At 36.7% G+C, this 22033-nt stretch overlaps 1 protein-coding gene across 20 annotated transcripts in view; it reads left to right on the forward strand.

Moving 5' to 3' along the window:
- The window catches only part of ACACA (acetyl-CoA carboxylase alpha), a 291002-nt gene that overhangs the window by 67225 nt on the left and 201744 nt on the right, over nt 1–22033 (forward strand). For all 20 annotated transcript variants that reach the window (XR_461987.2, XR_461986.2, XR_461989.2 and 17 more), the window contains 5 exons: nt 15501–15610; nt 17169–17250; nt 18292–18390; nt 19846–19952; nt 21818–21928. Coding sequence is in view for 9 of the 20 variants with exons in the window: in XM_056816443.1 (XP_056672421.1) it covers nt 15501–15610; nt 17169–17250; nt 18292–18390; nt 19846–19952; nt 21818–21928 (509 nt within the window). In the remaining 11 variants the exon portion in view is untranslated. The remainder of the gene's footprint in view (nt 1–15500; nt 15611–17168; nt 17251–18291; nt 18391–19845; nt 19953–21817; nt 21929–22033) is intronic.

A 22033-nucleotide genomic window follows, 5' to 3' on the forward strand; every position in this document is an offset into this window, starting at 1 on the left:
TTACAACATGAAGCATTTGCTATATTTAGTTCCCTGGGGAGGTGACATGTTAGCTTATATATATTTTCAAACCCAAGGAGTTTCCCTTTAAATGATTGGGAATACTTGTTTTAAATCCCTATTCCCTTCTTTTTTTGGGAGGGGGGATTGAACCCATAATTTTGTTAGTATGAAGTTACTTCTAGTGTGGAATTTCCCACAATGATGCTTGGCCATTTGATAAAGCCAGTGTGTATCAGAGATAGACCTTATCCTTAGGTCTTCTTGACTCCAAAGCTAATCTTCCATCTTTATGGAATGCCTTCTTTAAAAAATGGAATCAGATAGAAATCTAGGAGTGATTTGAATGAGATTCTGTTCATTTCTAGAAGGCCTTTGATTGTAAACATCAACCTATTTGTTCCCTCTTAGATTCTTGTAGTTAAACTTTAAGTAGGCAAAAGTTTACTCAGGTTTAATTTGGGCTTTCAGAGATAAGTGTTTGCTTTTTAGCTCTCTCAGGTGTTCCTGTTTTTCCATTCCTCACCCAGTGCCTGGACACAGGAAGTTAATGTTGATTGAAGAGGATTGTGTCATTTTGGGAGGAAAAATCTCACTTACCTGGGATGTCTGAAAGTTTATTAGATTTGTCAGAAACTCAGAATTGAAATACCTTTAATTCTCACTACCATCTTCTACCACTAGCTGGTCCCTGAAGAAATCTAGCATTGGGGATATTTATTGTGCTTTTTGTTTACCTCTGTTTCCAGCTGATTTCCTAAGCATTTAGTTTTTCTTCTTTGAATATCCATCACAGAATTGTGGATCATAGGATCATAGATTTAGAGGTAGAAGATATCTTAAACATCATCTAGTTCAGGCCTTCATTTTATAGTTGAGATGAAGACTTTTGCTATAGTCAGGCGTATGACCCAGTCCTCATCTTTCCTCCATTTAGTGTTTTGTTTTAGGGCAGCTAGATGACACAGTGGATAGTGCTAAGGACTGGGGTCAGGAGGGTCTGGGTTCAAATGTAGTCTCAGATACTTCCTACCTGTTGACCCCATTTGCCTAGCCCCTGCACTTTTGCCTCAGAATTGTTACTAAGACAGAAAGTAAGAGTTAAAGCAAAATACAAAAAAAACCCCCAAAAACCCAGTCTTTGCATCTCTTACACTTTCTTAAGGTTGGGTACATGTGGACACACTTGGCTTGAATATCTGCCCCATCCAACATGTTTTGATCTATACTATGTAAACAGGAAAAGAAGTCAAAGATTTTCCTTAGGAGTGTCAGTGGAGGGATTGACTATGTTCTTATATGGGAAGAGGAAAAGGACCTTTATATTAGAAAGTAGTTTTCCTAATAATTGATTCCTACTTATACTTGACTATTTTCGATGATCTTCTGTGCTTATTTTCCATGTTATGTGAGAACCAATAGTACAATTAGGGGTGAAAAAATGAGTAGCACATTGAAGTAGAGTCTTTCATGTTAGACCCCATGACACTTTAACTATTAATGACCAACGGTTTGCTGTCATCTTAGTAATAACTTGACCTGTAAAACCCTAGACAATAGACATTTGGTACTGGCAGTGGCAGTGATACTTGTTAGATGAATTCTAGGCTTTAGGTATATATCCATATAGACATTATATCAGTTATTTTTTACTAATCAAGGGACACTGTATATCTATACACATTTATGTATGTACATGCATATATACACACATATAGTATTGAATTAATTATTGGTTCTTTTAAACTTGGTTTCTTTCACAAACTTCTCTATTTCTGTTGAGAGCATTACTGTCATTGTAGTCACCTAGGTTCACAACATCACCATTCTCCTTAATTTTTCTCTGTCCCTCACATTCCATATCTTAGTAGTTTATCAGATATTGTTAACCATGCCTCTACAACATATCTCACATTCATTTCCTTTTCATTCCCACAGCTACCATTCTAATCCTAGTTCTAGGCTTAGAGCAATGAAGGGCACGAGGCTCCCCATTATAGTCTTTTCTTTTCCTTTTAAGGTGTGACCCAGGTAGCTATCCATTGCTGGTCTCCTCAACTCCTCAACGACTTGTGACCTCCCTCCCAAACTACCTCGTATTTATTTTGTATATGTTTTAAATTATTAATTTTATATTTATGTAGTATATCTTTTTAACTGTTTTTGTCTTCTCCATTAGCAGCAAATCTCATTTTAAGTAAGGTTGTTTTAGTCATTGTTCTTATATCTCCAACTATTACTGTAGTCCTTGACACATAATTAATGCTTAATACTTGTTGATTGTTTGGAAAGCCTTCTTTGTGTGTGTGTGTGAGAAACCATGAATTTACATTAAGCTTGTTTCATTTTGAAATTTGTAATAAATTCAACATTCCAATTTCAAAACTGTACTATTTGTGTCTCCCTCTGAATCTTATTCTATATATTTTTTCAGTATTTCATTGACCTTCTTTTCTTCATTTTTTCCATCTCATTATTAGTTTTTTCTCCCCCAAATTCCTGATTTCTCAAACTGGGAAAAAGAAATAATGAAGCAGACAAAAACCAAACTCTCCATTGCAACAAATAAACAGTAAACCAAAATAAATTCATACATTGGTCATATTAAAAAATGTATGTGTTACTCTGCACCTATTATCTATGCCTTTCTGTCAAGAGATGGAAAGCTTGCTTTATCAAAGGTCTGCCAGAATCGTGGGTGGTCATTTCATTGATCAGAGTTCCTGAGTGTTTTAAGGTGTTTTTAAAATATTAATGTTATTGTATAAATGGTTTTTCTGGTTCTGCTTACTTCATTCAGAAGAATTTTCCCAGTTGTCACTGAATCTGTCCTTTTCATCCATTTCTTACAGCATAATATCACATTATATACACATACCACAATTTGTTTAGCCCTTCCTCAACTAATGATCACTTTCTTAATTTCCATCCATGCAGACAATATTTAAACTATACCTGTCAAAAAACTTAATATTTGTAATACTTGCTTAACACAGTACTTCAGACATTATAGGCCCTTAATGTTCATTCCACAATCCTCCCATTCAGTAAGCATAATGGCAAATTTTAGGAGAGTGATCCCCTCACAAGGTCTTCAATAATTGCTTGGATTGGGGGCAGCTGGGAAGTTCAGTGGAGTGAGAGCCAGGCCTAGAGACTGGGAGGTCCTAGGTTCAAATCTGGCCTCAGACACTTCCCAGCTGTGTGACCCTGGGCAAGTCACTTAACCCCCATTGCCTCGCCTTTGCCACTCTTCTGCCTTGTAACCAATACACAGTATTGATCCCAAGACCGAAGGTAAGGGAAAAAAAAATTGCTTGGATCATTTCTGATTATACAGTTTGTGGCGTGGGTGATCACTTCAGTGATGGTTAAATTGGGATTTATATTGATGTACTTCTGAATAATGTTGGTCAGAGAAATGGAGGCAGCATATGTCTGTATTTCAAAAATGCCAATGGGGAAATTATAGGAAGTATCGAATTACAAACTGAATTTGGTTTGCATTATTTTGGAATACAAATATATTAGATGAATGTAATTTTTCAATCATAAAGGAGTTATGTTTATATATATTAACAGTACTATGACAAGTTATTATTCGTAAGGGTCTTTGCACACCCTGAAGTGCTATTTAATTGTTAGCTGTTATTAAAACTTTTAATAATTTCTAAATTCTGGAATTCATGAGGGAAATTTTCTATTGTGCTTACTGTAACCTCATAAAATATGAAAAGCAAAGGACTTTCATCCAAATTTGGGATATTATTATAATTTATTTTGGAAATTTTTATTTAATTAGTCAATTTAGAATATTTTTCCTTGGTTAAAAGAATCATATTATTTCCCTTCCCTCCTCCCACCCCCTCCCATACTTGATGTGCAATTCCACTGGGTTTTTACATGGGTCCTTGATCAAAACCTATTTCCATGTTGTTGATATTTGTAGTAGGATGATCATTTAGAATCTACATCCCCAATCATCCTGATTGACCCATGTGATCAAGCAGTTGTTTTTCTTCAGTGTTTTTACTCTGACAGTTTTTCCTCTGAATGTGGATAGTTTTCTTTCTTTCTTTCTTTCTTTCTTTCTTTCTTTCTTTCTTTCTTTCTTTCTTTCTTTCTTTCTTTCTTTCTTTCTTTCTTTCTTTCTTTCTTTCTTTCTTTCTTTCTTTCTTTCTTTCTTTCTTTCTTTCTTTCTTTCTTTCTTTCTTTCTCTCTTTCTCTCTTTCTCTCTTTCTCTCTTTCTCTCTTTCTCTCTTTCTCTCTTTCTCTCTTTCTCTCTTTCTCTCTCTCTTTCTTTCTCTCTTTCTCTCTTTCTTTCTTCCTTTCTTTCTTTCTCTCTTTCTTTCCTTTCTCTCTTTCTCTCTTTTTCTCTCTCTTTCTTTCTCTTTCTCTCTCCCTCTTTCTTTCTCTTTCTCCCTCCCTCCCTCCCTCCCTCCCTCCCTTCCTTCCTTCCTTCCTTCCTTCCTTCCTTCCTTCCTTCCTTCCTTCCTTCCTTCCTTCCTTCCTTCCTTCCTTCCTTCCTTCCTTCCTTCCTTCCTTCCTTCCTTCCTTCCTTCCTTCCTTCCTTCCTTCCTTCCTTCCTTCCTTCCTTCCTTCCTTCCTTCCTTTCCCTTCCTTCCTTCCTTCCTTCCTTGAAAATCCCTCAAAGTTGTTCTGGATCACTGCATTGTCACTAATGGAGAAGTCCATTGCATTTGATTGTACCACAGTGTATCAATCTCTATATATAATGTTCTCCTAGTTCTGCTCCTCTCACTCTGCATCATTTCTTGGAGGTCATTCCAATTAAAATGAAATTCCTCCAGTTCATTATTCCTTTGAGCACAATAGTATTCCATCACCAACATATACCACAATTTTTTCAGCCATTTCCCAATTGGAGGGCATCCCCTCATTTTCCAATTTTTTGCCACCACAAAGAGCTCAGCTATAAATATTCTTATACAAGTCTTTTTCCTTATGATCTCTTTGGGGTACAAACCCAGCAGTGCTATGGCTGGATCAAAGGGCAGACAGTCTTTTAGCACCCTTTGGGCATAATTCCAAATTGCCCTCCAGAATGGTTGGATCAATTCACAACTCCACCAGCAATGAATTAATGTCCCAATTTTGCCACATCCCCTCCAACATGCATTACTTTCCATTGCTGTCATGTTAGCCCATCTGCTAGGTGTAAGGTGATACCTCAGAGTTGTTTTGATTTGCATCTCTCTGATTATAAGAGATTTTGAACACTTTTTTCATGTACTTATTAATAGTTTTGATTTCTTTAATTGAAAATTGCCTGTTCATGTCACTTACCCATTTATTAATTGGACAGTGGCTTGATTTTTTTTGTACAGTCGGTTTAGCTCTTCAAAAATTTGAGTAATTAGACTTTGTCAGAGATTTTTGTTATGAAGAGTGTTTCCTTATTTGTTGGTTCTTTTCTAATTTTGGTTGTATTGATTTTGTTTGTACAAAAACTTTTAAATTTAATGTAATCAAAATTATTTATTTTACATTTTGTGGTTTTTTTCTAACTCTTGCTTGGTCTTAAAATCTTTCTTTTCCCAAAGATCTGACAAGTATACTATTCTGTGTTCACCTAATTTATTTATAGCTTCCTTCTTTATTTTCAAATCATTCACTCATTCTGAGTTTATCTTGGTGTAGTGTGTGAGATGTTGATCCAAACCCAATCTTTCCCTTACTGTCTTTCAATTTTCCCAGTAGTTTTTATCAAACAGTGGATTTTTGTCCCAAAAGCTGGGATCTTTGTATTTATCATAGACTGTCTTTCCATGGTCACTTACCACAAGTCTAATCCACTGACCTCCTTTCTGTCTCTTAGCCAATACCATGTTCTTTTGATGACCAGTATAGTTTTAGATTTAGTACTGCTAGGCCCCCTTCACATTTTTTTCATGATTTCCCTGGATATCCTTGATCTTTTTTTTCTTCCAAATAAACTTTATGGGTTTTTTTTTTCTAATTCAGTAAAAAAAGTTTCTTGGTAGTTCAGTGGGTATGGTACTAAATAAATAAATTAGTTTGAGTAGGGTTGGCATTTTTATTATATTAGCTCATCCTACCCATGAGAAATTAATGTTTTTCCAATTATTTAGATCTAGTTTTAGTTGTGTGGAAAGTGTTTTGAAGTTGTGTTCATATGGTTCCTGTGTTTGTCTTGGCAGATAGATTCCCAAGTATTTTATATTGTCTAGGGTGATTTTGAATGGAATTTCTCTTTCTAATTCCTGCTGCTGAGATGTGTTGGATATATGTAGAAATACTGGGGCAGCTGGATAGCTCAGTGGATTGAGTGCCAGGCTTAGAGACTAAAGGTCTTAGGATCAAATCTGGCCTCAGACACTTCCCAACTGTGTGACCCTGGGCAAGTCACTTAATCCCCATTGCCTAGCCCTTATGAGTAAAAACACCGAAGAAAAACAACTGCTTGAATACATGGATCTTATGGATATGGTTGGGGATGTAGACCAAATGACAATCCTAGTGTAAACATCAACAACATGGAAATAGGTTCTGATCAAGGACACATGTAATATCCAATGAAATTGTGCGTGAGGCTGTGGGAAGGGTGGGTGGAGGGGAGGGAGGGAAATAATGTGATTATTGTAACCAAGGAATAATGTTCTAAATTGACTAAATAAACTAATTCAAATGAAAAAAAAAAAAGAAATGCTGATGACTTAATGTGGGTTTATTTTTGTATCCTGCAACTTTGCTAAAGTTCTTGATTATTTCCACTAGGTTTTTGGTTGATTCTCTAGGATTCTTCAAGTAGACCATCATATCGTCTGCAAAGAGTGATAGCTTGGTCTCTTCATTGCCAATTTTAATAACTTCAATTTCTTTTTCTTCTCTAATTGCTACTGCTAGTGTTTCTAGTACAATGTTAAATAATAAAGGTGATAATGGGCATCCTTTTTTCACTCCTGATCTTATTGGGAATGCTTCTGGTTTATCCCTTTTGCAATGATGTTTGATGATAGTTTTAGATATAGTTTATTATTTTTAGGACAGGCCCTTCTTTTCCTATACTTTATAGTGTTTTCAATAGGATTTAATGTTGTATTTTGTCAGAAGCTTTTTCTGCATCTATTGAGATAATGATGTGATTTTTGTTGGTTTGCTTATTGATATGGTCAATTATGTGGGTGGTTTTCCTCCATAAAATGTGTCCAAAGTTTCCCCCTTCTTCTTGTTTCTTTTGGAATTTGGGGGCTTTTGTGCTTCCGTGTAGTTTGCCATCTCTATCTGAGTGGGGAGGATTAGCTTTTCTTATCTCTGTCTGGTGTTCAGAGGTTTTAGCCCCAGGCAGATTGTCCTTTCTATGAAGTTGTTGTTCTGTCTTCCTGGGGAAGCCAGGAATTGCTGATGTGTCCCTGTTACTGCCCTCCTCTCCTTGGCACCCTCCTGATGCTTCTCCATTGCCTTACTTCCAAGCTCTGAGCCTAGCTTAGCCCTTGTTCCTGTGCCTTAGCTGGTCAGCTGCAGCACTCTGCGGGGGGAGGGGCTGTGGCTTCCTGGAGCTCCGAGGGCTCCTAATGAGATTAGCTTTCCCAGGGTTTAATTGAGTGTGCCCTGAGGCAGGGACCTGAGACTGGGATGGAGGGATCCAGCCAGGGGGTTATAAGCTCCCCCCATCTCTCTGTTTCCCTGCTGTCTGGGTGCCCCCTCGATTGGGTCAGGTTGTTTTCAGGGTGCGACCGTCAGAATAGCCGGCCCTGGGGTCCTTTTGCCAGCCCTGAGGGTTACTTTGTTTCCAAAGACCCTGCTCTCTGAGGGGGAGGGGCCGCGGCTTCCCTGAGCTCAGGGAGAGGGCTCCTGATAAGAAGATTAGCTTATCCTGGGTTGAATTGAGATTCGGATGGAAGGATCCAGCCAGGGGGTTACGAGCTCCCCCGTCTCTCTGTTTCCCTGCTGTCTGGGTGCCCCCTCGACTGAGTCAGGTTGTTTTCAGGATGTGGCTTTCAGAATAGCAGGCCGTGGGGCTCTGAGGTTGCCTCTGCTGCCTCGGACTCGGCTCTCTGTGTTGGGGGGGATGGGTCCTAGGACCTTCCTTCTACCTGCCCCTTGGGTCCGAGTCGTCTCGGGTTCTGGCTTTTGGGGGGGGGGGGCGTACCTTTTGATCCAGGTCCAGGTCCAGGAGGAGGACTCCCGGGGTCTATGCTGTTGATCGTTTTTAATTTCGGTGTCCTAGGAGTATTTGGTTTGAGATCGGTAAGGAAGGGTTTCAGGAGATCTGAACTTTAGCTTTCTCTAAGCTGCCATCTTGACCGGAAGCCTCTGGTTTTCCTAATATTGAACCATCCTTGCATTCCTAGTATAAATTCCTCCTGTTCATAATAAATGATCCTTGTGATCACTTGTTGGAGTCTTTTTGCTAGTATTCCATTTAAGATTTTTGCATCTATGTTCATTAAGGAGATTGGTTTATAGTTTTCTTTCTGTTTTTGACCCTGCCTAGCTTTGAAATCAGTATGATATTTGTGCCATAAAAGGAATTTGGTAGAACTCTTTCTTTACTTATTCTGTAAAATAGTTTGTATAATATTGGGGTTAGTTGTTCTTTGAATTTTTTATGGAATTCATTTGTGAATCCATCTAGTTCTTGGGGATTTTTTCTTAGAGATTTCTTTGATGTCTTGTTCAATTTCCTTTTCTTATGTGGGGTTATTTAGGTATTCTATTTCTTCTTCTGTTAATCTAGGCAATTTACATTTTTGTAAATAGTCTTCCATATCTCCTAGATTGCCATATTTATTGTCATGTAATTGTACAAAATAGTTTTTAATGATTGCTTTAATTTACTCTTTATTAGAAGTGAAGTCTCCCTTTTCATCTTTGATACTGTTAATTTAGTTTTCTTTTTTCCTTTTTTAAATTAGATTGACCAGGTCTATTTTATTTGTTTTTTTGAAGTACCAGCATCTAGTCTTATTTATTAAAATAATAATTCTTTGAATTTTGATTTTGTTTATTTCTCCTTTAAATTATAGGATCTCTAGTTTTCATCTGAGGATTTTTAATTTGTTCACTTTCTATTTTTTAAATTAGCATGCCCAGTTCATTGACCTCTTCCCTCTCTGATTTGTTAATATATGCACTCGGGGATATAAATTTTCCCCTGAATGCTGCTTTGGCTGCATCTCATAGATTTTGATATGGTGTCTCATCATTGTCATTTTCTTCAATGAAATTAGTAATTATTTCTATGATTTGTTCTTTAACTAACTGATTTTGGAGAATTATATTATTTAATTTCCAATTAATTGTTGATTTGCCTCTCCTTGTACCCTTGTTAATCATAATGCATTATGATCTGAAAAGGTTGCATTATTATTTCTGCTCTTTTGCACTTGTTTGCAATGCTTTTATGACCTGGTATATGGTTAATCTTTGTGAATGTACCATGTGGTGCTGAAAAGGTGTATTACTTTTCTCCCTTTTTATTTTTCTCCACCTATCTACTAACTGTAATTTTTCTAAGATTTCATTCACTTTGCTTATGACTTTTTCATTTATTTTTTGGTTTGATTTATCTAGTTCTCATAGAGGAAGGTTCGGGTCTCACTAGTATAGTTTTTCTATCTCTCATTCTTGAGCTCCAGTAGTTTCTTCTTTAGAAATTTGGATGCTATACCATTTGGTGCATATATATTGAGTACTGATATTTCCTCATTGTTTATACTGCCTTTTATCAGGATATAATTACCTTTCCTAACTCTTTTAGATAGATTTTATTTTTTTACTTTGGCTTTGTCAGATATCATGATTGCAGCTCCTGCCTTTTTACTCAGTTGATGCCCAATAGATTTTGCTCCATTTGCGTACCTTTACTCTATGAATATCTACCTTCCACATTTGTTTTTCTTATAGAAAACATATGGTAGGGTTTTGGTGAAAAATCCACTCTGTTATTCACTTGTGTTTTCTGGGTGAGTTCATTCCATTCACATTCAGAATTATAATTACCAACTGTGTATTTCCCAACATTTTTATTTCCTCTCCCAGTCCTGGCCTTTCTGCTTTCTCTATTTCCTTCTACACCAGTGTTTTGTTTTTAATCAGTCCCCCTAATCCCCACCCTTATTTTACTTCCCTTTCTACCCCCTCTTCTTATTCCCCTCTTATTGTCTTTAGGGTCTTTTTAAATTACCCCACCTCCCTTGTATTGCTTCCCTCCCCACCCGTGCGTTTGCTACCCTTCTACTTCTCTATAGGGCATGAATCAATTCTTTGATCCAATGGATCTGATTGTTCTTCCTCTTTGAGTTAATTTCAGTGCATGTAATAATTAAGAATCTCCTGTGTCCAACTTCTTTTCCCTTCCAGTGTATTGATATTCTCCCCTTCTCACACCATACCGTTCTTCATGACATATAAATTTACCCCATTTTTGTCTCTTTTCCCATTCCTCTGAGGTTTAACCTCTTTTTTTATCTCGTTTTTAAATCTATCTATCTATCTATCTATCTATCTATCTATCTATCTATCTATATTTATATTTTTATTGGCATTTCATCCTATACAGTTTGTCAATGTTCCCTCTAAGTACACAGGTGATAACAATTTTCAAGAGTTACCAATATCCTCTTTTCTTGTTGGGATACCAATCATTTTAACTTATTTAGTTGTTTAAAAAAAGTTGTTGTTTTTTTTCCCTTTCTTAATTACCATTGGTAATTCTCCTGAGTTCTGTTTGGGCATTAAATTTTCTGTTCAAGTCTGGTCTTTTCCTCATGAATGCTTGGAAGTCTTCAATTTTATTAAATGACCATAATTTCCCCTGCAACAATATAGCCCTTTTTGCTTCATAATTGGTTGTAGACTTGGTTCCCTTGCTTCCTGGAATATCATATTCCATGCCTTTCAGTCCTTCAGTGTAGATGCAACCAGATCATGTGTTATCCTCCCTGTGGTTCCATGATATCTGAATGACTTCTTCTTAGCAGCTTGTAATATTTTTTCCTTGATCTGGTAGTTCTTGAATTTGGCTATAACATTCCTGGGTGTTGTCAGTTGAGGATTAAGTACAGGAGGTGACCTGTGGATTCTTTCCATCTCCTCTTTTCCCTCTTAGTCTAGAATTTTGGGGCAGTTTTCTTGGATAATTTCCTGTAGAATGATGTCCAGGCTTTTTATTCTGTTATGATCTTCTCCTAATCCAATGATTCTTAATTTGGCTTTCAAGATACTTTTTTCTTGTTTTAGTTCAAGTGCCTCTTTTTCTAGATGACTCATCTTGCTTTTAAAGATATTTTCCCAGTTGTCTTCAGCCTCTCTTAATTGTTTTTTTTGAATTGTATTTTGAGTTCTTCCAAAGCTTGTGTCCAATTTGCTGGTGTTTCTGTGTTTTTGCTTGGTGTTCCATTGATCCTCCATTGTTCATTGCCTGGATAGAAGCTGTTGATTATAATTGCTTTTTTCTTTTTCTGTTGTTCCTCATATTTTCCTCTTCTTTCCCTCCTGTGGTTGCTTCTAGTCTTGCTTCTCTCATTATGTGCTGAATCTATGGGTTTGGGCTATTCTGTCCTGAAGGGGCTTCTTCTCTGTTCTGCTGATTGATCACGTTAGTTAGATCTTCCTCAGCTCACTGCAGAAGCTGAGCTGAAACTTGGCTTCCAGTCCTGTTATCAAAATTGTTGCCCATGGTTTGTTGCTGCTTTTGCTCCTTGGAGCTTAGTCAGCAAGGCTCTCAGATCAGTCTATGGGGGAGGGATTTTGGAGTTTGAGCTTCCCTGACCTCTGAATCCTTCTTAATTGCCCTGTTGATATGGTTGAGTTTAGGAAGAGTTGATCTGCAAAGTTGGCTGTGCCCTGAGGCCAAAATGTCTAGTGACAGGAGGGAGCAAGATGGGGTGACTTGACTGTGACTGGATTGCCTGCTCTGTGCTTCTCCTCCAGCTGCCTTAATGTTGCCTGTATTCAATGCCCTGAGCCTGGCACAGTTGTGCCAGTAAGCTACTTCCTCCAGACTAGTGCCCTTGCCTGACCAGAGATTCCAGCCACTGCTTGGAGGCTCAACACTATAGGTGGGGGAGGGGTCCTGGGACCTTCCTTGTGTGTTCTTGAATTCAGGCTTTTTTGGTGGGCATACCTTTTAAGTTGGGTCCAGGAGGAGGGTTCCCTAGTTCTGTTCTGTTCTGTTAGATTTGGTTTTCAGTCCCCTTGAATCATGAGGAAGGGTTTGCCAGAGGCCTGAGCTGTTGCTGTCACTAAGCTGCCATCTTGACCTGAAAAGCCTTCTATTTGGAATCCTCATCTCTTTCCTCTCTGCCATCTTCCATATAATTAAGAAGAATCTGTTTTTCCTTCTTCCCACTTTCCATTACTGAAAAAAGAATGAAAAACAAAAGCCTTGTAATAAATCTTCATAGTTGAGCAAAATAAATTTCTGTATTGACTGATCAAAAAATATGTGTCTCCTGCTATATCCTGAGTCCATTACCACTATGTCAAGAGGTGGGTAGGTAATACATTACATCAAGAGTCCTTTGTCATCATAGTTGTTTATTGTAGTGTTCAAATTTGTTGTCTTTCAAAGTTGTTGGTATTTGCAATGTACTTATTGTATAAATTGTTCTGTTTACTCATTTCTAGTTCATACATCTTCTCAGATTTTTTTTGAAATGATACCTTTCTTTATTTCTTTAAGCACAATAGTATTATATCACATTCATTTGCCAGAATTTGCTCAATCATTCACCAAATAATATTGCCAAAATACTCTTCCTAGAGCAAGGGTTTGACCATGTCATTCTCCTACTCAGGGGGACTTCATTTGTTTACTCTCTCTTGGATAAAATGAAAACCTCACTGCTTGAAATGTAAAGTCTTTTACAACAGTCAAACCAAATAAACAGACACCACAATTTACACAAAAAATTAACTCCTCTGTACAAAATGCCTATAATGGTTCACTGTAATCTGTCTTCTCTGTTAATTATGTTTCTGTATTTGTACCTATAGTCAGTTTTTGTAGATAGTGTAACTCTTTTTCCAGATCTACTTTAATTACTTTTCATTTTTTCAAATTTATTTTTAGTCTTAATATATCATCTTTTTTCTTTTAATTTTTTTTAATTATCATGTAAAACACTTCCACATTAGTCACCTCATGTATCACTTTTAATGGTGGTATAATTAATATTCCATTATATGGATATACTCTAATATTTTCATGCCTCAAATAATCTGTAAAATCGTTGATGCTTATTGATCTATAGCAAAATTATCTTTATTTATCTACCCACTTGAATATTCAGGAATATCCAGTTGTAGTTAAGAATAATGATCTTATAGGTACTTACTTTTGAATTGTTTATCCTTTTGCAAAAAAACCTTGATACTCTTAGATTCTAATAATTGGCTTATTGGTTCGAAGGATGTGATTATTTTTGTGATTCTCATTTACTGTGTGATAGTATTCTATAATTCCATCAACCTGTAGTTGTACTCCTACATTGTTGGTGTCTTGTTACAATGCTGCTAACATTAGCTTTTGTTAATTTCTGATCTTATCAATTTTGTATGTATTGTAAGAGATTAATGCTATAGAAAACCTGGAAAGGAGATGCAATGAATGGAAGCTTGAAGATCTGTCCATCAAAGGAAAATTCCAGAGAAGAATGTGGCCTAGAGAAGGGACTTTAGGAGAAAGAGATAAAGGAGATTTCTCTGCCTTTCTGGTTATTGGCTTCTCTCTGGCAGATTTGGAGCTTGGCTCTGAACACCTTTGAAAACTGTTAATAACATCCCTCTTAAAGAGTATACAACTTTATTTATTCATTTTGAGATTCATAATAGATTAGGGAAATCCTAAACTCCCTCTCTCCTATCCAAATTCCCTTTACCCATCCTTCCTTAAAAATAAATCCCTGTTTCTGGTATTTTAGAGAGTGAGTTATGTGTTAAAATTTTAGTCCACTTACCCATTCTGAATTCCAGCTTGATTCCAACTGAAAAAGACAGCAGAAGTGGGGGGGGGGGGGTTAGAATTCTGTTTTCCCATTACCTTATTTCTTAGTGTGTTTGCCCAGCACGTCCAATTACCATAAACAACCTAATAAAGAAACCACCTAATACAGTATGAAGTATTTTCCTCCAGAAAAAATAAGCATACAATATTAATGAATAAATATATAAAACTTCTTAATACCAAATTATGGCTACTTATGGTAGAAACAGGGAGGCAGAATGAGCAAAGGGTGACTAAGAGGGAGAGATGAAGATAAAAGGAAAGCAAAAGAGATAGAAAGTATGCAGCTTCTCCACATGATTTGGCCCTCTCATCTTTCAGGCCTTTTTTTGCTATTACTTCTGTCTTTTTTCCTAAATAAAATCCCTTACTTTCTTTCTTAGTAACAACTCTACGATAGAAGGGTAAGGACTAGGCAAGCAGGGTTGAGTGACTTGCTCAGCTAGGAAACCCATTTCCTTTGAACTCCAGGCCTGACACTCTTATCTACTGAGCCACCTACTGCCCCTTCTCTGTCTTTCCTGGTAATACCCATTATCTGACCTATAGTCCCCATATTCCTGACCCTAGTGTCACTGATTACTTAGATTTCTGTAATCCTTATTTACCCTCCAGAGAAACTTGCCATTTCTCAGTTTGGTTTTTTCTCTTGCATTTCAACTGTCTTGTCTGAGTGGAATTCTAAGGTGCTGATAAAGGATGCTGAAATCTTGTTCTTACTAATGCTGGAACTCTTAGATTTAGATGTGAATATATTAATAATTGACTATTATTAAACTAATCAATGTAATTTAATTGTTGTTGTTCAGCTGTTCACTTGTGTCCTACTCTTTGTGATCCTGTGTATTGTAACATGCCTGTGCTATGGCAAAGATTTTGGAGTTTGCCATTTCCTTCCCCAGTGGATTTAGGCAAAAAGGTTAAGTGACTTGCCAAGGGTTATATAGATAGTACCTGAAACCGGATTTGAACAGGTTTCCCTGACTATCTAGTTCCAGCTGTGGACTCACTAAGTCATCTAGCTCCACTTTCAGATTAATCATAGGATAAGATATAGGAATGTGGTAAGGAACTAGGCTATGATTTCATTTTTATAGGGAATTCCCTGATAATGAAATTTCTTATAGCAAAATAGATTAGCATCTCTTCTATAACTTACAGTCTCAGAGCACTGTGAGGTTAAGTTACACAGGATTACACAGACAGTATATGTCAGAGGCAAGACTTGAATTCAGGTCTTCCTGTTTCCAAGGCCAGCTTTCTTGACTATCTGATGCTGAGAATTTTCAGAAGTTATACAATGAAAATGTTTTGATAACCATTGCTCTTAAGCATTCTAAACAGTGAAGATAATAATTGAGAGGAGGTTAAACTTCAAGCATAAAGGATCCTGCTGTGCTGGTTTTACTGCAATGGTGGTGATCTCTATTATTGGTTTATGCAGTACTTTTAAACTCCTAAGTTAAAGGAAATACATGCTTTGTCTTATCCTGCTTATGTTTTTAAGAGTACATTAAGATGGCAGATCATTATGTACCAGTGCCTGGAGGACCAAACAACAACAACTATGCAAATGTGGAATTAATTCTTGACATTGCCAAAAGGATTCCAGTGCAAGTAAGTGATGCTAATGTCTTTTTAAATCTAAATTAGTCTGCCTGATTTATTTCATTGGATGATAAGCATCAGACAAGAGAGTCAGAAGAGAAGAAGAGCAAAGATTAGATACAGTTTTATTGATTGTTATCAAAAGAATTTTGTGTAATTGAGGGTCTTGAATTGTATTTATTTGCCATCATAAGCAGTAACTAAGGAAAAGGGGGAAAGGAACATGACTCTGTGAGTGAGATGAGTCAAAATGAGATCAGCATGCAATGAAAACAATCTGATTCCTAAAAGATTTCTGTAGTCTTGCTTATCTGTCTACTTCCTACCCTTAGGTTGTAACTGTTTTACATCACCCCAGGCTGGTGAGTAAACTTATTAAGGGAAGTTTTTAAGAGACCTAGAACCTTCAAATCAGGAATGACTTCAGAGGTTGTCTGATGAACATTGCAAAGCATGTAGCCTATCTATCTATAGCATCCCCCATATTCATAGTGTGATTTACAATTTGCAGAATACTCTGCATGCATTATATCATTGGAGCCTCACATCAACCTTATGATTCAGGTATTTATGTTCCCATTTTATGTACGAGGACACTGAGGCACAGGAAAGTTACATCATTTGCCCATAGTCATATAGCTAGTAAGTTTTGGATACTGAATTTGAACTCTGGTCTTTCTGGCTCACAAGTCTTGCCTTCTCTTTTTTCTGCTCTGAGCCTCTAATAACCAGAGAAATGCTACTTGAAGTTATAAAGGGTACTTGAACTCACTGCTGTTGAGTTGGAAGAATAGTAGTAGAAGGTGGGCTAAAGTTTAGGATTCAGCTCTAGAGAAACAGACTGTTAAAACCATATTTTACAGAATTAATGACTATTAGAGATATTCTATTAAAACTCAATCTTATAATAATAATTATAACCTTTTATAGTATACACACCACTTCACATATATCATTTTGAATGTGATCTTGTAATTTTTAGTAATGCAACAGCCATGAGAGAGGGAACTTGGTGAGAGGTAGGCTTGGAGTTAGGATGCTTGTGGTTATGGGAAAGTGGCTTTCTTTCCCCAGGCTGTGCTATAAGAAAAGTCATAGAGCAGACACTCACATGCATGGGTAGATTATCTGGCATGGAGTTTTCTGCATCAGTGGAATCATGTGCCTGATACGAAACTAAAAACAAAAATACAGATAAAAGTGGAGTTAAGCAAGCAGTATTTGAATTTGTTAGAAGACATTTCCTGAAAGATCTTTTATAGAACCTAGCTAGAAGGATAGTAGATAATAAGTTCTCTTCTAAGTAGCAAGGTTGACTTGAGTTTTAATACTTGATTTACTATGGCAGACTCTTCCAAGGATTTGGTACAATGAACTGCTTATTTCTTTTCCTCCAGAAGATTGTAGTGAGTTTGAGTACATAAATTCAATTCAGCATTTGCTTATGTCCACGGGTACTGTGGTCTGTTTTACAATATGCTGCCTTCAGGCCAGCTGATGTAGAGAGCAAGACAGTAAGCAGTTTAGGGTTACTGTAATGCATGAATTCTACTTTGTTTCTCTATAGGCAGTGTGGGCTGGATGGGGCCATGCCTCTGAAAACCCCAAGCTTCCAGAGCTCCTCTTAAAGAATGGCATTGCCTTTATGGGTAAGTGTACTTTTGTCCTACCTTGTTTTCTGTTTCATTTCTTCATGTTTCCCCAATTAGTGCCTCATAGAAAGAAATTTTTCCACCTTCATGCTCTCTTTTCCCTTTATCCTAAGGTCTTTCTACCTTTCTACTAAGACCTTCCTACTTTGTTTTGATGCTCTGAGTGTCTTTGTTTGATATTGGGAAGTGCTGATTAGATAGAAAGATGGCTCCATCCTAAGTCCCACATATTGACTTCTTTGACTCTGCCATTCCCCATGGGAAAACATGAGATTAGGCATTTTTAATGAAGAGTTGGCAGTTTAATATTTAGAATACCATTAGCCAGTGAAGATGAAAATTCCCTTCACTGGTTTCCTTTCCCTTTTATATTTTATCTTGGCCTGCTCTTAGAGGGCATAGACAGTTTCTCTCAGTCTCTTTCTAGAAAAAAAAAATTGTATCTCCAGAGTTTAGCAGAGTGCATGATACATAGTAAATGCTTAATAAAATGCCTTTTCATTTATTCTTATTTAGTCATAAGGCTTTTAATTCCTAATAGAAAACAATTATTTCCTTTCTGTCTCTACTTTCTTAGGGAAAAAGAGAGGATCTAAGATTGTGTGATTCAAAACCAACCTATGTTTATGTGGCATTTTTAGATTTACAAAGTACTTTTCTCACATCTCTGAACCAGCTAATGGAAATGTCAGTATTCTCATGTTATAGATGAGGTTCATAAGGTACAGAGAAGTTGTTATCGTTAGAGTTGTAATTTAGGCCTTTTAGCTTTAAGATTCCTAGTGCTCTTTCCACTATATCACAATGCCTACTGAGACTATTCTCTTTGTGTTTCTGTCGCTTTCCACATTGAGATGATCTTTGATCCTGGTTGGTTTGGAAGTCAGTATTTTGTTTTTCATTGACAACTTCATTGTGTTGGTTATAAAATTTTCAGAGCAGGCTTCTTATGTACTTCATGATTTAGGCCTGAAAACATATAGTAAGAGATCTTTAAACAAGTTACTTTTATTCTCTCCTCCATTCATTTATCTTCAGGACCTCCAAGCCAAGCCATGTGGGCTCTGGGGGATAAGATCGCCTCTTCCATAGTGGCTCAAACTGCAGGTATCCCAACTCTTCCCTGGAGCGGCAGTGGTAAGATACAGCTATTTGTTTTTCTTGGTACTCAGGGCAGTTTATTGGGATGCTAAGTGGTAGAAGAATTAACTGATTTATATCTAATGGTATTATCTGATTATGAGTTGATGAGTGGCAACCTGTTTTAGCACCTGAGGTTCTTGGGTAACTCGAAGAGTCTGGAACCCAGATTGCCTAAATGTTCTAATGTGATCTGGAGTAGCCTTGGGATAGCTCTACTCTGCACAACCCTGGGAAAACTGGGTTTAGTTCTTGATTTGTTATGCCTATTCTAAAGTGTATCAGAATGAACTGGGAATCTTCGACATTGGGGCCTACCCAAGAAATATTTGGTACCTGTGAATAACTGAAACCTACTTAGTAATGCAGGATATATTTATCCAGCTTGTTTGCCTTCCTATATTTTCCTTCATATGATCTCACAATTTATTGGTTGTCTGCTCTGCCTGTTTGAAGGTACTCAACTCCTCAGTTGCTCGTTACATAAAAATAGGATCAATATTTTTTAATGATTCATTTTTACAAAATCCTTTACAGAATGACAAATTATTGTCATTGATAAAAATGTAAGCTTCACTTTTAGCTTTGTGTTCAGACTGATTTTGAATGTGGTTATCCAGACTCTCTTGGGGGACCTTAGACCTTCTGGGTCAAATAGCCAAAGTTTAAAAGAAAAGGTTGAATTTGTTCTTGTTTGAATTGAGAGGCTATAGTGCTCCCTGTGTGGCTGTCAAATATAGGAACATTCAGGGAACATGGAATCATGACTCTTTTGAGGCCAATAAAATCGCCATTTCCATTTCCAAGGGCCCATAACGTTTGAATTATTTCCCAGAACTCTGCCCCAGGAGCAGGCCTGAACGTACAATGAGAAGGTATTTGCCTGTCAAGTTGTTATGAGAAATCTCCCATGCTTTTGTTTTGTGTGTTTATGTATTTTTTTAAAACTCCTACCTTCCATCTTGGAATCAATAATGTGTATTGGTTCTAAGCCAGAAGAGTGATACGGGCTAGGCAAAGGGGGTTTAAGTGACTTGCCCAGGGTCACACAGCTGGGAAGTGTCTGAGGCCAGATTTGAACCTAGGACCTCTCATCTCTAGGCCTGACTCTCAATCTACTGAGCAACCCAGCTGCCCCCTGTGTATGTATTTTTAAAGGTAACTTCTTATCTCCTTGAACTTTTTATGAAGTGGGAAACCAAATATTCAGGTTCAAGGTTTTGGTGAAATTGTCCTCTATGTTGGCCTGTATTCTTCAGCTGAATCAGCTGTGATTAAAGATTGCTAACCCAAAGGACACAACATAGCTTTAATTTCTTATAAACTAGAATCCCCCTTTATTCTCTTTGTACAGTACAGAATTTTAAAGGTCTTTCAGAAAGTTGCACAAGATTCTGCTTTTTAGAGATGATATGCTTTAGCAGTCATTCTATGGTTACTCATGTGTTACAGGTCTTCAGGTGGACTGGCGAGAGAATGATTTTTCAAAGCGCATTTTGAATGTTCCCCAGGATCTGTATGAAAAAGGTTATGTGAAGGATGTAGATGCTGGGTTGCAGGTAGGTTGCAAACTCTAGAGAATGGTGCATCTCAGTTCATTGGGAATAGGCTCAAACAACTGAGAATAGGCTTTCTAAATGTACAAATTGACATTAAGATCAGACTGCCTTCTTGTTGCTAGTCTGGGCAAACATTCATAATATTAGATTCCAGGGGAGTGTTTTCTAAGGGACAGAGCATAGATATAGTCTATTCTATAGATCAACAATTTATAATTAGTTTTGAAACCAGCCGTCTATCTAACTTTGACATTTCCTATGTGAATGATTGGATTTGGGGGAACTATTGGTTACTAGTTCTTACTTTTTTGGGGGTTTCCTTCTGTCCATTGTTAATTTGTTAATTTGGAATAATATATTTTTTCTCTGAAAGATATAGACTCATTTAATTTGTATGGTATACATCTAAGTAGGAAACTGGCTATTTCAATCTCTCTTCTATTTTATTTTGATGTTAGCCATACTATTGCTTAAGAAAGAGAATTAACATTCTCCCCTCAGAAATATCATATCCTGAATTGTCTTTCTTTGATGTCATTGGCAAAAAAGGATATTTCTTTCTTTCTTCACAGTTTTGGACATTTTAAAAAAGGATTACTCACTCACTTATTCCCAGTTAAGTTCAGCCAATAGCTATACAGCTTAACTTTGACCCCTAGCCTGGCCACCTTAGGAGCCATAGCAGCAGCAGCATCAATAACTGTCTGCTTCTCTTTTTTTCTCTCTCCAATTTGCCATCTTTGATCCATTTTTATGTTTTGATCTTTATCCTCAAAGTATCGCAAAGGGCTGAATAGCTGACCTCTGGTGGAAATTTTAGGTTGTGTGCATGTAATATAGATAAAGCTCAAATATTTGCTGGGTAGGGAATGTGTGGAATGGAAGGAGGATAAGTTAGTTAAGTATTTTGATTAATTGAGAATTAATCTGAAATCTTTTTAATTTCAATCCTTGTTGAGATTTTGAAAAAATTCTATAATATAAAGAACCTTCTCTCTTTGCAAATGCCTACACAAAAGAGAAATTTACTATGGTAGTTCTATTTTAATTGGAAATTTTTAATTCCATTTATCAAAGAAAGTATTTTAGTCACATTTAGGTTGAAATTCAAGTAACACAGAATAAGTTAAATATATGGTTCTCTACTCAAACCTATTGTTTTATAAGTTAAATGTGTGTATAAAGTTTTCCTAAAATAAATTTATTTTCATTTCTTAGTTATTGGAATGTATAGTTCAATCCCATTGACAATTTAGTTCTTGAAAGCAGCTGAATGGCACAGTGATGAGCGTACTGGACCTAGAGTCAGGAGGTCTTCAGTTCATATCCAGCCTTACATATACCTGTGTGAGCCTGGGCATGCCACTTAATCTCTACCTTCTTCAGCTTTCTTATTTGTAACATGGGGATAATAATAACACCTGCCTCCCAGGATTGTTTTAAGGATAATAAGAGATAATATGTGTAAAATGCTTTGCAAACCTTAAAGTGCTATATAAATGCTAGTTACTATTTCTGTGTTGTAAAGTGAGCATTATTTCTATATATATTTCTATAAAGTAGGAGCTAGGAATTTGGATGAAATATTACTACTGGTCTCAGAGAATTCTTTGAAGCTAGTTTTTGAGTAAATTCTCTTGTTTTAGTGCCCTTTTGCATTTGATTACATTTGAATGTATAAAAGAATTCTTGTTATGGAAATTGAGATTAATTACTTACCTATAGTTGTTATTCTGGATTTGACTGTTAGCTTGCTGCATTTGAACTATTTAGGTCCTTGTGAATAATTTTTCCTTTTACCTCTTTGCCTATATTCCTCAACTAATTCCTTTAGCCTTTCTTTTTTCCCTATTTCTTCCTCTTAGGCAGCTGAGGAAGTTGGTTATCCAGTTATGATCAAGGCCTCAGAAGGAGGAGGAGGGAAGGGAATCAGAAAGGTTAACCATGCTGATGATTTCCCTAACCTCTTCAGACAGGTAGAGTACTATTAGCTGTTTGCTTGGGTTAGTATGTTTTCAAAAATATTTGTTATTAAAGACTTATATAATTAAAAGTCACTCAAAAATGTTGAGAAGATATGT

Source organism: Monodelphis domestica, chromosome 2 (assembly GCF_027887165.1).
Source record: "Monodelphis domestica isolate mMonDom1 chromosome 2, mMonDom1.pri, whole genome shotgun sequence".
NCBI classification, from domain to species: Eukaryota; Metazoa; Chordata; class Mammalia; order Didelphimorphia; family Didelphidae; genus Monodelphis; species Monodelphis domestica.